This window comes from Lactuca serriola, chromosome 7 (genome assembly GCF_051521515.1).
Source record: "Lactuca serriola cultivar US96UC23 chromosome 7, Lser_US96UC23_V15, whole genome shotgun sequence".
In the NCBI taxonomy this organism is placed as follows: Eukaryota; Viridiplantae; Streptophyta; class Magnoliopsida; order Asterales; family Asteraceae; genus Lactuca; species Lactuca serriola.
Window position 1 is genome coordinate 34,404,940 of NC_136414.1, and position 13,290 is coordinate 34,418,229.

The 13,290-nt window shown below is 40.4% G+C and overlaps 1 protein-coding gene across 4 annotated transcripts; it reads left to right on the top strand.

Annotated features, from left to right (window-relative positions):
• Positions 1-10,394: 10,394 nt before the first annotated feature.
• Positions 10,395-12,868, top strand: LOC145063653 (F-box/LRR-repeat protein 25-like). Of its 4 annotated transcripts, none has more exons than XR_013688032.1 (4): positions 10,395-11,419; positions 11,601-11,713; positions 12,306-12,457; positions 12,583-12,868. XR_013688032.1 is itself a non-coding variant. In XM_079011246.1 (3 exons), the coding sequence occupies exons 1-2, from the start codon at positions 10,451-10,453 to the stop codon at positions 11,658-11,660; spliced, it is 1,029 nt and encodes a 342-aa protein (XP_078867372.1). In that variant the 5' UTR covers positions 10,395-10,450; the 3' UTR covers positions 11,661-11,705; positions 12,583-12,868. The 4 variants fall into 4 exon arrangements, 1 of the variants encoding a protein (XP_078867372.1); XR_013688031.1 differs by having other exon boundaries at positions 11,601-11,705; XR_013688033.1 differs by lacking the exon at positions 12,306-12,457.
• The last annotated feature ends 422 nt before the right edge of the window (positions 12,869-13,290 follow it).

A 13,290-nucleotide genomic window follows, 5' to 3' on the forward strand; every position in this document is an offset into this window, starting at 1 on the left:
GTTGGAATGCCTGAAAGTCCCTGTGTTCAAGTGTGTAGTGAAGATATCATGTCCCAAACCCTAGCCCTAAGTGTTAAAGGCCTAGATCTCTTTGGATTCACGTAAATTTTGCCACTTTACGTGATGGATGGGTTGTAGGAGGCTAGATCTATGTTTTGGATCAATTGGATGGCCTGGAGTGCTTCTGTATGGATTTAGACCGGTGGTACTCGGCGAGTCACATGGGTGGACTCGACGAGTTGCTTGAAGATGAGCTGGAACTCGACGAGTTGGAAGAACAACTCGGCGAGTTGGATGAAGATGGCCTGGAACTCGGCGAGTTGTATAAACAACTCGGCGAGTAGGTTGAAGATAGCCTTAGACTCGGCGAGTCTGTTCTTGGACTCGGCGAGTCTTGTCGAAGAGTCCCAATATTTCCTAGTTGAGTCGAGAATCGGTGAGTCAAGGGATGACTTGGTGAATTGTGTGCGAGTGGAATCAGAGTTGTTGGACTCGACGAGTCTCGGGGTGACTCGGCGAGTTAGGTCGCGGATTGAGGGAAGTTCTGAGCATGGGGACTCGGCGAGTCATCGGGTTGACTCGGCGAGTAGAGTCAGTCAGGGGTTGACTTTGACCTTGTCCAAAGGTTGACTAGTTGTCTTTCAGGGGTATTTTGGTAATTAAGGGTATTTATTGAGTTGAGTGTGTTGGTGTTCAGTGGAGGAGTTTGTGTCCAAGCTTGGAGCAGCGGGATCTTATCCTTTCAGCCGGCAGTTTCGAGGTGAGTTATCCTCACTATATCAACAGGGTCTAAGGCACCAAGGCCGGCCCTTATCGGACTGAGATCCGGGTAGTTGTTGTTATGTTGTTGTTGTGATATGTTTGCATCCTGAGAGCTAGGATGGTATATGTTAGAGACCTGATTGAGATCGGTATCCTGAGAGATAGGGAGATGTTATGCTAGTGACCTGTTAGGTCGGTATCCTGGTTAGGAGGATGATATGTTATGTGATCTGTTTGAGCTGCTTGTTGATTGTGAATTTCTATATGATTGTATGTATATGTGCACATGGTTGATTGGACTGGAGTTGGGTTGAGGCGGGTCCTGCTTTGTGCTGTAGGCCAAGATACCCAGGGCGGACCGGTTGTTCCGAAGGCCCAACGAGCAGTCCGGATAGGCTGTAGGCCCCAAGAGGGTGGACCAGATGTGCCGAGGCTCGGAGAGTAGACCAGGCAGACTGAAGGCCTGGTGTGGGCGGACCAGTCATACTGTAGACTCAGAGAGTGGACCAGGTGGATTGAAGGCCCGGTGTGGGCGGTCCAATCACACTGCAGAGTCGATGTATGTGGCTAGACTCAGAGGGTGGACCAGGTGGACTGTAGGCCGGTGCGGCGGACCAGTCACACAGTAGACCCGAAGTGCATGGCTATTCTGTGATCTGATATGTTGTGGCATGTTATGCGTGTATGGTGTATGTGGTTGGTATTTTGGGGATATCTCACTAAGATTTCGGGCTTACAGTTGTGGTTTTATGTTTTTCAGGTTCTTCAGGAGACCGTGGCAAGGCGAAGGCGTGATCGTACCGCTCCTCATGATTTTGTAGTAATGTGATTCTGGGAATACGTTAAATGTTTTTTTTATATTGAAAACCTTTTTGTAAAGATTTAATGGAATCGAGCAGTTTTTGAAAAATTTAAAATTTGTTGTATTTTCCGGTCGTTACATGAACCTTCCACTCGATGGGTTACCACTGGTCATGAATCGCGGGGCAACTCGATCCGACTCGTCGAGTTCCCTTATGGACTCGGCGAGTTTCTTCCATGGCAACACTCATTCGACCTTCTGAGGTCAGATCTGTTTCTCTAATTTATAGATATGGCCTTCTAGCACCCAAAATTTTGATAGCAGGGGGAAGGGATCTTTTTTCTGCAACGGATAAAAAACGGAGCATATTTGACTCGACACAACCTAATGATACATCCAATACCAATGATCTGTGCTTAATATGCGTTTCTAGATCTCTACTCTAGAAAGCTATACAAGCAACAACGAGCGCGGGTTGACCCGGGGCTTACCTTTAGTTACTTCTTTCACGACGAGAGAACCGCGTCCGCATCAGTCGAAGTGGTCGAAGGCCCCCTGAGTCAAAAGGAGAACTTCTGCAAAAATTCACGTAAAGGTCTGAACTTGAGGCTCATGCATGGTGTATTTTGCTCTACACATCATTATGACTCCATTGAAGCTTCATAACTTCAAAGCTCCAAGGTTACTCCTTCATGGTCGTCTACTTTCAGGTTCCTTGGACCTCACAAGGTCCAGATCTACAAAATAACTCGAAAAAGGGTTTGGATGCACCCAAAACCTCATCAATAAGGTGATACAATCCCTAACCTAACCACCAAGGGAAATCTACTCAAACAAAAGGGAGACAAGAGATTGTACCAGATCTGAAGCTTGAAATGAAGATGAAACTGATCCACCAACTCTCCTCTGAGATTCTTGCAACACCCTTGACCTTCTTCTCAAAGAAATGACCTCCAATTAGCCTCTCTCTCTCTCTCTCTCTGTCTCTCTCTCTCTCCTCTTTAGCTCACAAATAACTCTAGGGTTTCTCTCAAGGGATGAAGACACTGATGGGAAGGGGCCAAGGAGGCTATAAGTGCCTTTTAATAGGCACAGGCCCGAGAGAATTAGGGTTTCTGTTAACAGCGCTGACTCGACGAGTCCGCTTGCCGACTCTTCGAGTCCATTCATTTTCCACGTCATCAAGCCACGATCCTACTCGACGAGTTAAGGCGCCAACTCGTTGAGTTACTCCTCATAACTTCTAAATTAAATACTCATTTTATCACACCTGGAAATCTGGATATTACAAAGGCTCCCTCAAAGAGCCACCACAAGGGAAGGTCCCAAGATGGTACCTCTTCTAGTGGAACCAAAGTTGGTCCTACTAAACCCAACTCTAACCCTAAGGAGGCAGAGTGCCACCACTGCCACAAGATAAGGCATTGGAAGAGAAGTTGCCCATAATATATGCAAGCCATCAAGGATGGGAAGATTAAGCCATCTTTCGCAGGTATTTACATAATTAAATCTAATGATTCATCGCATGCTATTTCGTGGGTTCTTGATACAGGATGTGGTTTTCACATATGTTCTGATTTGTAAGGACTAAGAAGAAATAGGGATGTGGAGCAAGGAAGGATAAATATAATCATGGGAAACAAAATATCGTCGCCTGTCACCAAGATTGGAGTTTATTCCTTAGTGCTTAGTAATGGATTAGATTTAGATTTAAACAATTGTTGCTATTCACCAGATATGGCAAGAAACATCATTTCATTTCAAGGTTTATATAGACAAGGTTTTAGATATTAATTTGATAATGAAAAGGGTTCTATTAATTCTTATCTTAATGGTGTCTTTTATTTTGAAGCATTGCCTTGTAATGGAATATATGAAACCGTGATGGTTGTAGATAACTTAGGAAATGATGTGTTGTGTGTTGATTCTTCCAATAGTATGGACAAAGCATGCTTGTGGCATTGTCGTCTTAGACATGTCAACAAGAAACGCATAGCCCAACTCCAAAAGGATGGAGTGTTGGAATCATTCGACCGTAGGGACGATGACGTGTGCGAGTCTTGTGTATATGGAAAGATGACCAAGTCACCCTTCACTGGCACTTGTGAAAGGGGTGAGGGTTTATTGGATCTCATACATACCGATGTGTATGTACCCTTTAGATCCACCACAAAGTATGCGTGTCGTTTCGACATGACTTTTACCGATGACTATAGTAGATATGGGTATATCTACTTAATCAAGCATAAGTCAGAAACCTTTGAAAAGTTCAAAGAATTTAAACAAGAAGTTGAGAATCAATTGGGCAGGAAAATCAAGATGCTTCGATCTGATCGAGGTGGATAGTACCTAAGTCTTGAATTCCACAACTTCCACATTGAATGCGGAATCATTTTGCAATTGACGCCACCTAGGACACCACAGTTGAATGGTGTGGCCAAGAGGCGTAATCGAACCTTTTTAGACATGGTTCGTTCGATGATGAGTCGTGCTTCCCTACCTATCTCATTATGGGGGTATGCCTTAGAGACTTCCACCCATATCCTTAACTTAGTCCCTACGAAGAAGGTTGCCAAAGCACCTCACGATATGTGGACAGGGAAGGCTCCCTCATTAGCACATATCAAGGTTTGGGGTTGCGAGGCTTTCGTAAGACGAGAGACTCACGACAAGCTCGAACCTCGTAGTGAGTGGTGTATTTTCATTGGCTACCCGCAAAAGTCCTTTGGATATCTCTTCTATAGACCGAGTGACAATGTTGGCTTCGTTGCGAGGAAAAGGGTTTTCCGAAAGCGAGAACTCATAAGCCAATGGGACAGTGGGAGGCAAATCGATCTTGAAGAGCTTCAAGAGTCAAGTGATGAAGGAACCTCTAGCGTTGGCGCTCAACCCGAGGAGGAAACTCCGGTTGAACCGATTGTTGAGTCCTTACCTCTTAGACGTTCTGATAGAGTTAGGGTTCAACCCCAGTTTTATGGTTTTCATCTTACTTCAGAAGGGAATATGTTCATTATTGATAGTACACTAGTGAATTTGGATGAACCTAACAACTATAAGGAAGCCATGACAGGCCTAGAGTCTGCAGGGTGGAAAGAGGCAATGGACAGCGAGATTTAGTCCATGTATGACAACCAAGTTTGGAATTTGGTTGACCATGTACCAGGACGTAAGACGGTCGGGTGCAAGTGGATCTTCAAGAAGAAGACAAACATGGATGGGAATGTGCACACATATAAGGCGCGATTGGTCACAAAGGGTTTCACTCAAACTCCCGAAGTTGACTATGATGAAACCTTCTCATCGGTTGCTAAGATAAAATCTATTAGGGTGATGCAAGCCATTGTTGCATTTCATGACTATGAAATATGGCAGATGAATGTCAAAACCGCTTTCCTTAATGGAAAGTTGCTTGAGGATGTTTACATGGCTCAGCCAGACGGTTTTGTCAATGCGAAGCATCCCAATAGAGTGTGCAAACTTGACAAGTCCATTTATGGACTTAAGCAAGCATCTCACAGATGGAATATTTTTTTCGATGAGAAAGTCAAAGAGTTAGGTTTTCTATGAAGCGAGGATGAATATCATGTGTATATGTCAAAGCCAGTGAGAGTGTAGTTAGCTTCCTCATATTGTATGTCGATGACATACTACTCATAGGAAACAACATCCCGACACTGCATGAGGTTAAGTCCTGGCTCGGGAAGTGCTTCGCTATGAAGGACCTCAGAGAGACTTCCTATATTTTGGGAATAAGGATAGTGAGAGACATAAGTAAGAGACTAATAGGACTTAGTCAGAATACTTACTTGGACAAGGTAGTAAAGCGTTTTAGTATGAAGAATTCAAAGAAGGGGGAGTTATCGATCCAAAGTATTGCCAAGTTGAGTAAGACTCATAGTCCGAGTACTGAAGTTGAGATAGCAGAGATGAGTCGAGTACCTTACGCTTCCGCAATTGGCTCGATCATGTATGCTATGACTTGTACCCGCCCTGATGTGGCCTTCGCTTTGATCATGGTCAACAAATATCAAGGGAACCCTGGCAAAGCACATTGGACCGTAGTCAAGAATATTCTTAAGTACCTTCGGAGGACCAAGGAATAGTTTCTAGTCCTCGGTGGGAGTGATGACTTAAAGGTGCGAGGGTACAGTGATGCCAATTTTCAGACCGACCGGGACAACTACCATTTGCAGTCGGGCTGGGTCTTTACCCTTAATGGAGGAGCAATGACTTTGAAAAGTTCCAAGCAGGAGACCGTAGCTGATTCAACGTGTGAATCAGAGTACATTACAGCGAGCGAAGTGTCAAAAGAGGCAATATGGTTGAAGAACTTCATTGGAGACCTTGGAGTTGTGCCAACCATAAAGCAGCCCATGGAAATTTTATGTGATAATGAAGGAGCGGTTGCCTTGACCAAGGAACCGAGGGATCACGACAAATCTCGACATATCAATAGAAAATATCACTTTATTCGACATCGGGTGGAAGAAGGACTCCTCGTAGTAAAGAGGGTATCGTCAGAGGATAACCCATCAGATCCTCTTACGAAGGGACTGAGCAGGGTTAAGCACTTGCAACATGCTAGGAGCATCGGGCTGAAGGACGATATTAGTTTAGATTAGATAGTTTAGAAACGTGTAATAGATAAATTGTAATTAACATTTGATGATGAAATAAAAGAGTATTATTTATAACTACTGTTGTTGTCTTATGTTAATTGTTTACCTATTGTTTTAATTTGCATGTTTTGACTTCCTAAATAATAAGATTATTCAAATGGTCCACATTCGTTCATATGTTGGAATTAGATATGAATGAAGACTGTCGTGAATTGGTGTGTAGATTTTCTAAAGTGTATTAGACATAGCAAAAGTTTTCTACAATGTTCATGAGTGCTTATGAGTTTGATTTGAGCATTGGAATAAACCCACGCTTGCTGGAATCACTTCATGGAATTTATCTCGAGTGATTGCAAGACGATAATATCATATGGTCTAAAACCTAGATATATGGTTCATTGTTTTCTAATTGGTTGTGCATTGATAATGCGTAAACGCATTAGTAACTTGATGTTATAAAACACATTGTTGTGTATGATTTGATTAGTGAATAGTAAATGCATATAAGTCGAAGTTTATCTGTTCCTTTTATCCTAAGAGGGTAAAAGTGATATCAAGGCCCCTCGATGATTTGGTTTGACTTCTTTGTCGGGTCCCAGTCAGGACTGAATTGATGTGTTCAATTAAGTTCTATGTCAAACGAATCTGAGATCGAGAAACAAATTGTTGGGCAATAATTATGACTATGTTCCATGTGATTTTCCACACGATATATAGAATAGAGGATTATACGATCCCTTATCTAAAGGACAAGTTACTGATAAAATCATAGTTCGACAACGTCTTTGAGAGCTAAGACTGCTAATAGGATTGTACTTGCATTTATGGTTACTAGACTTATCCAAGTGGGAGACTGTTGGATTAGTGTCTAATCCCGTAACCATATTTGGTAAGTACTTGACCAGGTGGTGCATGGTCCTTTTGGGTTGCCTTCACCAAAGCAACTTGATTGGAGAAATAATAGAGAAAGAGGTTATTATGATTTATTAATATATTATAAGAATAATATATTAAAAGAGAAATCATATTTGTTTAATTAACATTGGTCAAGAATTAATTAAGAATTAATTTTGTGATTAAAAGAAGTTAATTAAACTAGGTGGACTGAACTGTAATTATGTGATAGTTGCAAAGTAGGGCAAAGGATGCCCTATATGATAGGGTGGACGAATTCAAGGGGATAAGGCCTTAGAATTCTTCCATGATAAGGTTTCTAGGGTTATCCTTTGGACTTCTTGGTGGGCAAGTAATCAGATAAGGATAATGACTGAAACCTTATTCCTACACCTATATAAAGACCTTTGGCATAAGAAATTCAGCCACTTGATCCTAGGTTTCCTAGAGCCGAATTTTTGCCTCTCCTCTCTCTCTCTCTCTTGCTTCTTCATTTGCTCTTGGTGTTTGTGAGCCATTAGAGGTACTACACTTGTGGTACTTGCTTTCAAAGACAAGAAGATTCAAGATACAAGTTGTTATTACAATATAACAACAAGAGGTATGTAATTCATTCTCCTTCATGATTTTTGAAATTACCTAGGAGCATGTTAGGTTTCTTTTGTCTTCATAATGTTGTATAACTAATAGTGAAAACATAGATCTGTATCTAGGGTTGCATGTACACATATGATTATTTGTATATAACCCATCAGATGCCACTGATGTAACTCTTGTCACCGAAGAAGCCGAGAACCCCGAACACCGACGTATGGGCCGTGAATGGCTAGGTCCTTCCAATGTTGCATTGAAGTCGTCATAGCACCGCCACTGCTGCATCCGCTGCCGGTGAAGAGCGTGAAGCGGCGGAAGGAACGCTAAGGACATCGGGAGAAGCTGGAAGAGCTGGAACGTGGCTGTAACATCGTGAAAGCTTCCTCTTCTCCGGTTTGTTGTTGCAATGCCGCCATTATAGCTTAAGCCACTGCTATGGCTGTTGCTGCCGTCACCGCGCACCATCAGGTGGGTGGTTGCGTCCATTTTTTTCCGAGCACGGGTGTATGAGTGTGTTTCTACTTCAGATGCGCATGTATGTCGTGTGAGTGATTTGTTGGCTGGAAATGTAAAGGGACCACCATGAACCACCACAAGGGGTGGCTGTGTGTGTGTTATTTTATGAGTGTGTGTTATTTAGACATTATGGCGAATTGTATTGTAAATTGTATCAGAATAATGAAAAAGGAAAGTCTAAACCACCACCGTGAGGTGGTGGCTGCCGCCTCCTGCCGCCACCGGCCGCCGTGTCGAGTTGCGGTGTGCCTTGCCTTCTTGCGTTTGATTCGGTTGGGATACTTGAAACCCTAATGGGCCCAATGAAGCCCAAATTGACCTAAAAGCCCAAACATATGACTAATGGGCCTAGTGAAACCCTAATGGGCCTAATGAACCTTAATTGATCAAAAGACGGCTATTGGGCCTATTGGGCTGAGATGGGGTTGGAAACCCTAATTAGGGTTTAGAAAACCCTAATGTTGGAATTATTGGTTTGGACATATCGGGACCTGTACTGGAATTAATTAATAAACTTAAAATATTAATTATCATTCACTGGCAAATTAACCTAAGGCAATATTGGACTTAATGGATTAAGTCCTTAATGGGTTAAGTAGGAAACACTTAAATTTAATCGTCATTTATGTGAAAAACCCTAATTGGGTTTGTGTTCTTGTTGGGCCATTTATTGGACTAAGCTGATGCAGGACTTTGTGAGAATATTGGCTGGGCCTTAAAATAAGTCCACGTAGAGGTTTGGGCCCAATTTTATGTTGGAGCTTGGTTGACTATTGGGCTTTTTGGCCTAGGGTGTGAGTTTGGGCCTTGGTATGTACCAAGCTAGGTTAGGGGTAAAATGGTCCATTTACCCCAAGTGTAGATTATAGTGCGTATTGGAACCTAATTATTAATTAGGTGTCGTTTTGATGATTGACAGTTCTGGAACCTGTCAACCAGCAGCTAGAGTTTATCCGCAGGACTTCAGCAGTACGAGGTGAGTCTTCTCAGCATACCAATGGGTCTAAGGCACCAAGGCCGGCCCATGTTATGTTATGTGCTACACTAGCTGTAGTAGAGATATGTGGTATGATAGTTAGCTTTATGTTAAGTGGTATGCTAGTGATTATATGATATGTGATATGTTAGTTGTCTGTGTGTTTTGCGTGGAAGTCCCGAGGGGAAGCCCGTGGCATTAGATGTAAGACCATGTGGGGTAGCCCATGGCAGTCCTAGGTAAAGACCATGTGGGGTAGCCCATAACATTCTTACAGGTTTTTGTATGCATGGCTTATGTGTTATATGTAGCTTCTATAGCTAGCAGGAAATGTGATACAAGTAGCTTTTATAGCTAACAGGATATGTGATATGTGGATTGTGTTTATGGTATGCTCTGTGAAACTCACTAAGCATTGTGCTTACAGGTTTTGTGTATGGTTTCAGGTATCATCGTTTTGGAAAGGAAGGACTCAGATTGATTGCAGTGCACACACACCTATGAGTTCCACAATGAAAAAAGATTTCTTGTTGTTTGTTTTTCAAAAGACAAAAAACATCAAAAAATCTTTTTCACATTTTTTTTCAAAAGAAAAAAAAAATTGCGTTTGGTTTTAGAATATGTTTTCTTAGTTTCCAACCCTATGCATGATATTTCTTATTCCACCATCAATGTCGCCATCACCGCTACCACCACCATAGCCGCCTATCATCGTTGCCACCACCACCAACACCTCCATTACTGTCACCCCCATCTTCACCCCACTACGGCCCCTATCTCCACTCCACCTTTCCTACCTCTGCCACCACCATCACAACCACCACCAACACCAACACCAATTCCAACACAAACACCATCATCGATCCATCAACGCTGCCACCAATAACAATGCCATCGGTTTTTTTTTTTTTTTTTTTTTTTTTTTTTTTTTTAACTTTAAAAAACAAACAATCATTTTTATGAATTCTAATTTGAAACATATTTTTGGACCATATTTTTTTCCCTATAAAACAGATCGAAGATATTTACCTCTATAAAAGAAACACCATCTTAGTTTTTAATGTAATAAAATGCATTTGTTAATCCTTCACAAAGAGAGACATAAATACCTTATTTCAAAAAATAATGCTCACCTTTGTTTTAGTAAAAACTATAACGTAAATTGTCAAAGTTTAGGGGCCAAAAGGAAAACCTCATTTTATCATCTGTTTTCATTTAAGCCTGATTTGAGTTTTACTTGCTTTTCATGGGGGAAAGGTGACGAGAGCTCAGCTGCTGCTTACGGAAATGGTGGGCAGACGAAAACAACCTAAAATTGCCTCAAAACGGAGAAAGTTTCAGAACAAAACCGGAGATGAATCGAAAGATGATCGAATCAGTGCGTTGCCAAGTTGCGTGCTACTTGAAATCCTGTCCCGTTTACCCACCACAAAAGACGCAATCAGAACAGGTGCACTTTCCAACCGATGGAAACATCTTTGGACTTTGGTTCCCATTCTAATTTTCAAAGGTCGTGTTCCTAATGTCTCTGGATCCGATTTCGTTTCCTTCGTGGACAAAACCCTAATTCAATGTCGCCAATCGAAGCTCACGAAATTCGAAGTGGAGTCCCATGATATTCGACGATTTGCATCGCAAGTCAACAATTGGATTCGCTATGCTATAAGTTGTAATGTTGAAGAGCTTAAATTAGAGTTATGGAAACCGGTACATGAAGCTGGATTTCCGTTAGATCAATTATTTTTCAGCGCTTCAAGTTTTACTCATCTGAGATTAGAAGGCTGCATGTTTAATCCAACTGGGGCTATTAGTTGGAAAAATCTTAGGAGTTTGAGTATTTCATATGGGAAGTTAGATGAAGATTTGATTGAAAACATTTTATCTGGTAGTCCTGTATTGGAAACTTTGGTGTTGGATTATTGTGAAGATTATAGGCGGCTCAACATTACTTCAAAGAGCTTGAAGAACTTGGTGTTCTCCGGATATATCGATTACCTTGATCCACTTAATGTTGGTAGCATCGAAATCAATGCTCCTCATATTTCATCACTAACAATCAAATGTTGTTTGTCTTTGTGGAAGCCATTGTTGGTAAACGTGTCGTCTTTAGTTGAAGCTAATCTATATTATACACTCTATGATCATTATGAAACAAGTACCCTTGATGAAGCAGAAGAAGAGATGCTTAAAGGATTGATGCTAAACCTTTGCCGTGTTAAGGAGCTTACGTTTAATTTTGGGGATGAATGTTCTAAGGTAGAGTGATTATTGTTTTGAAATCATATTAATTGATCATTAGCTGGGGTACTGTAGTACTCTATTTATTATCATTTGATAAACTTTTTCAAATTATCCAGTTGTTGTCTTATAAATCACCCGATGCTCCCAATATTTTATCATTTTGTTGTCTACTCACTTGTACTTTTCTTGTTGCTAGACTTTTTCTCGTTTGAAAGATAAGGGTTTCACTATTCCATCAAATGCAAAGTTTCATTGATTGGTCTGGAAGTGGGGTCTTGCTTGCATGATCATGGTCCTCAAGGTGAGGAGGTTAAACTCTTAATGATGCTTTGAATTCATATTTAGGCATTTTAGTTGTTACTCCAATGCATCTATTGTAGATTAGTACGTAGCTTCCGTTTTGTTTGTAACCTTTATTCTTCCATGAGTTATGGCGTTTTCTTGAGCAAAATGGACGAATGTTTCATGGTATGAGAGGGAATGGTGAACATTTCGAATCACATGCATGATTTTGCTAAAATTAGATCATAACCGTTTTATATAGTTTTGCGGACAAGCAGTAAGTTATGAAAAGGTATCTTGTTTATTAAGTTTGTTGGTTGTTGTGTATCTTTATTTGTATTGTTTGTATACAATCTTTTTATTTGATGAATTTCCATCTCTTTATTGTGTGTATATATATTGTGTTGTCGGTTTCATTTAACAGAGTGAAAACTGATTCTTTTATGATGTTTTGTTAAAATGATTATAGTTGCGTTTTTTTAATTGTATAGGTTTAAAATAACGGAGAGTCAGATAAGTAGTTGCTGAATAGGAAATTGACTATTGAAATTAATATAAGTTTACCTAACTGTCCCTAGCTTTCATAATTCAACTGATAATTATGTGCTTTAACTGACAGGAATAACTATCCAAATGCAATCCATACATTTTCATATCAGAAGAAACTTCAAATCCACCTCAGCGTTCTTATTTGATAAATGTGCATGTTTCCTCAATTTGCTGCTTAGAAACCATTTATGGAGCATGAATGTCTTTGTTTCTACCTCTTGGGTCTCTGTCTCTCTCTCTCTCTTCTTTCTTGATGTCATTGCAAGTTATAATTTTATTCTCCCCATTCATATTTGATGCATACATGACTTTTGTTGACTTTTTCACTCATATGGTTGTGTTTGTAGGTTCTCTCTCATTTGGAAGCAAAAGGTTTCGATTTTCCATCAAATATGAAAATTTCCTGTTGTTGCTTATGATTGGTCTGACATTGATTCAGTTGGAAGCGAAGATTTGTGATACTTTGAATTCGTGTTTTGTCATTTTAGTTATCATTGTGACATATTTTCATCTCTTTTACTGTTTGTTGTTTGTAAGGTTTAATTACTTGGTTCCATTAGGTCTCTCTGTTGTGGGTTGCTTGCGGATCATTTCTTATTTTAAAATATTGAATCTATCGACAGTTTCATGTGATCTTTCTCTATTTAGCTAATGCATTATTAGTTTTTACTCTGATGTATTTATTGTAGTTTAGAAGCTTCATTTTTGTTTATAATTTTTATTCTTCCATGAGTTATGCTGTTTTCTTGAGCAAAATGGATAAATCTTTCTTAATATAAGAGGGAACGGTGAACATTTTGAATCGCACAGTTCTGCTGAAGAGCCATTCAAATGTTTGTTAACTAGTCTTTTCTGACAAGCGGTTATGCAAAATTATCTAACATGGAAAATTGGAAATACATACAGTGGACTTTGGATTTCATGCTTCTTGTTTTGCTAAGTGTGTTGTTGTGCCGTGATATATTTGCTACTTATCACAAATATTCTAAAATGTATGATTATTAAGTTTCTTTTTTGATGCTTATAATCTTGATGTGTATTGTGTTATTATATAG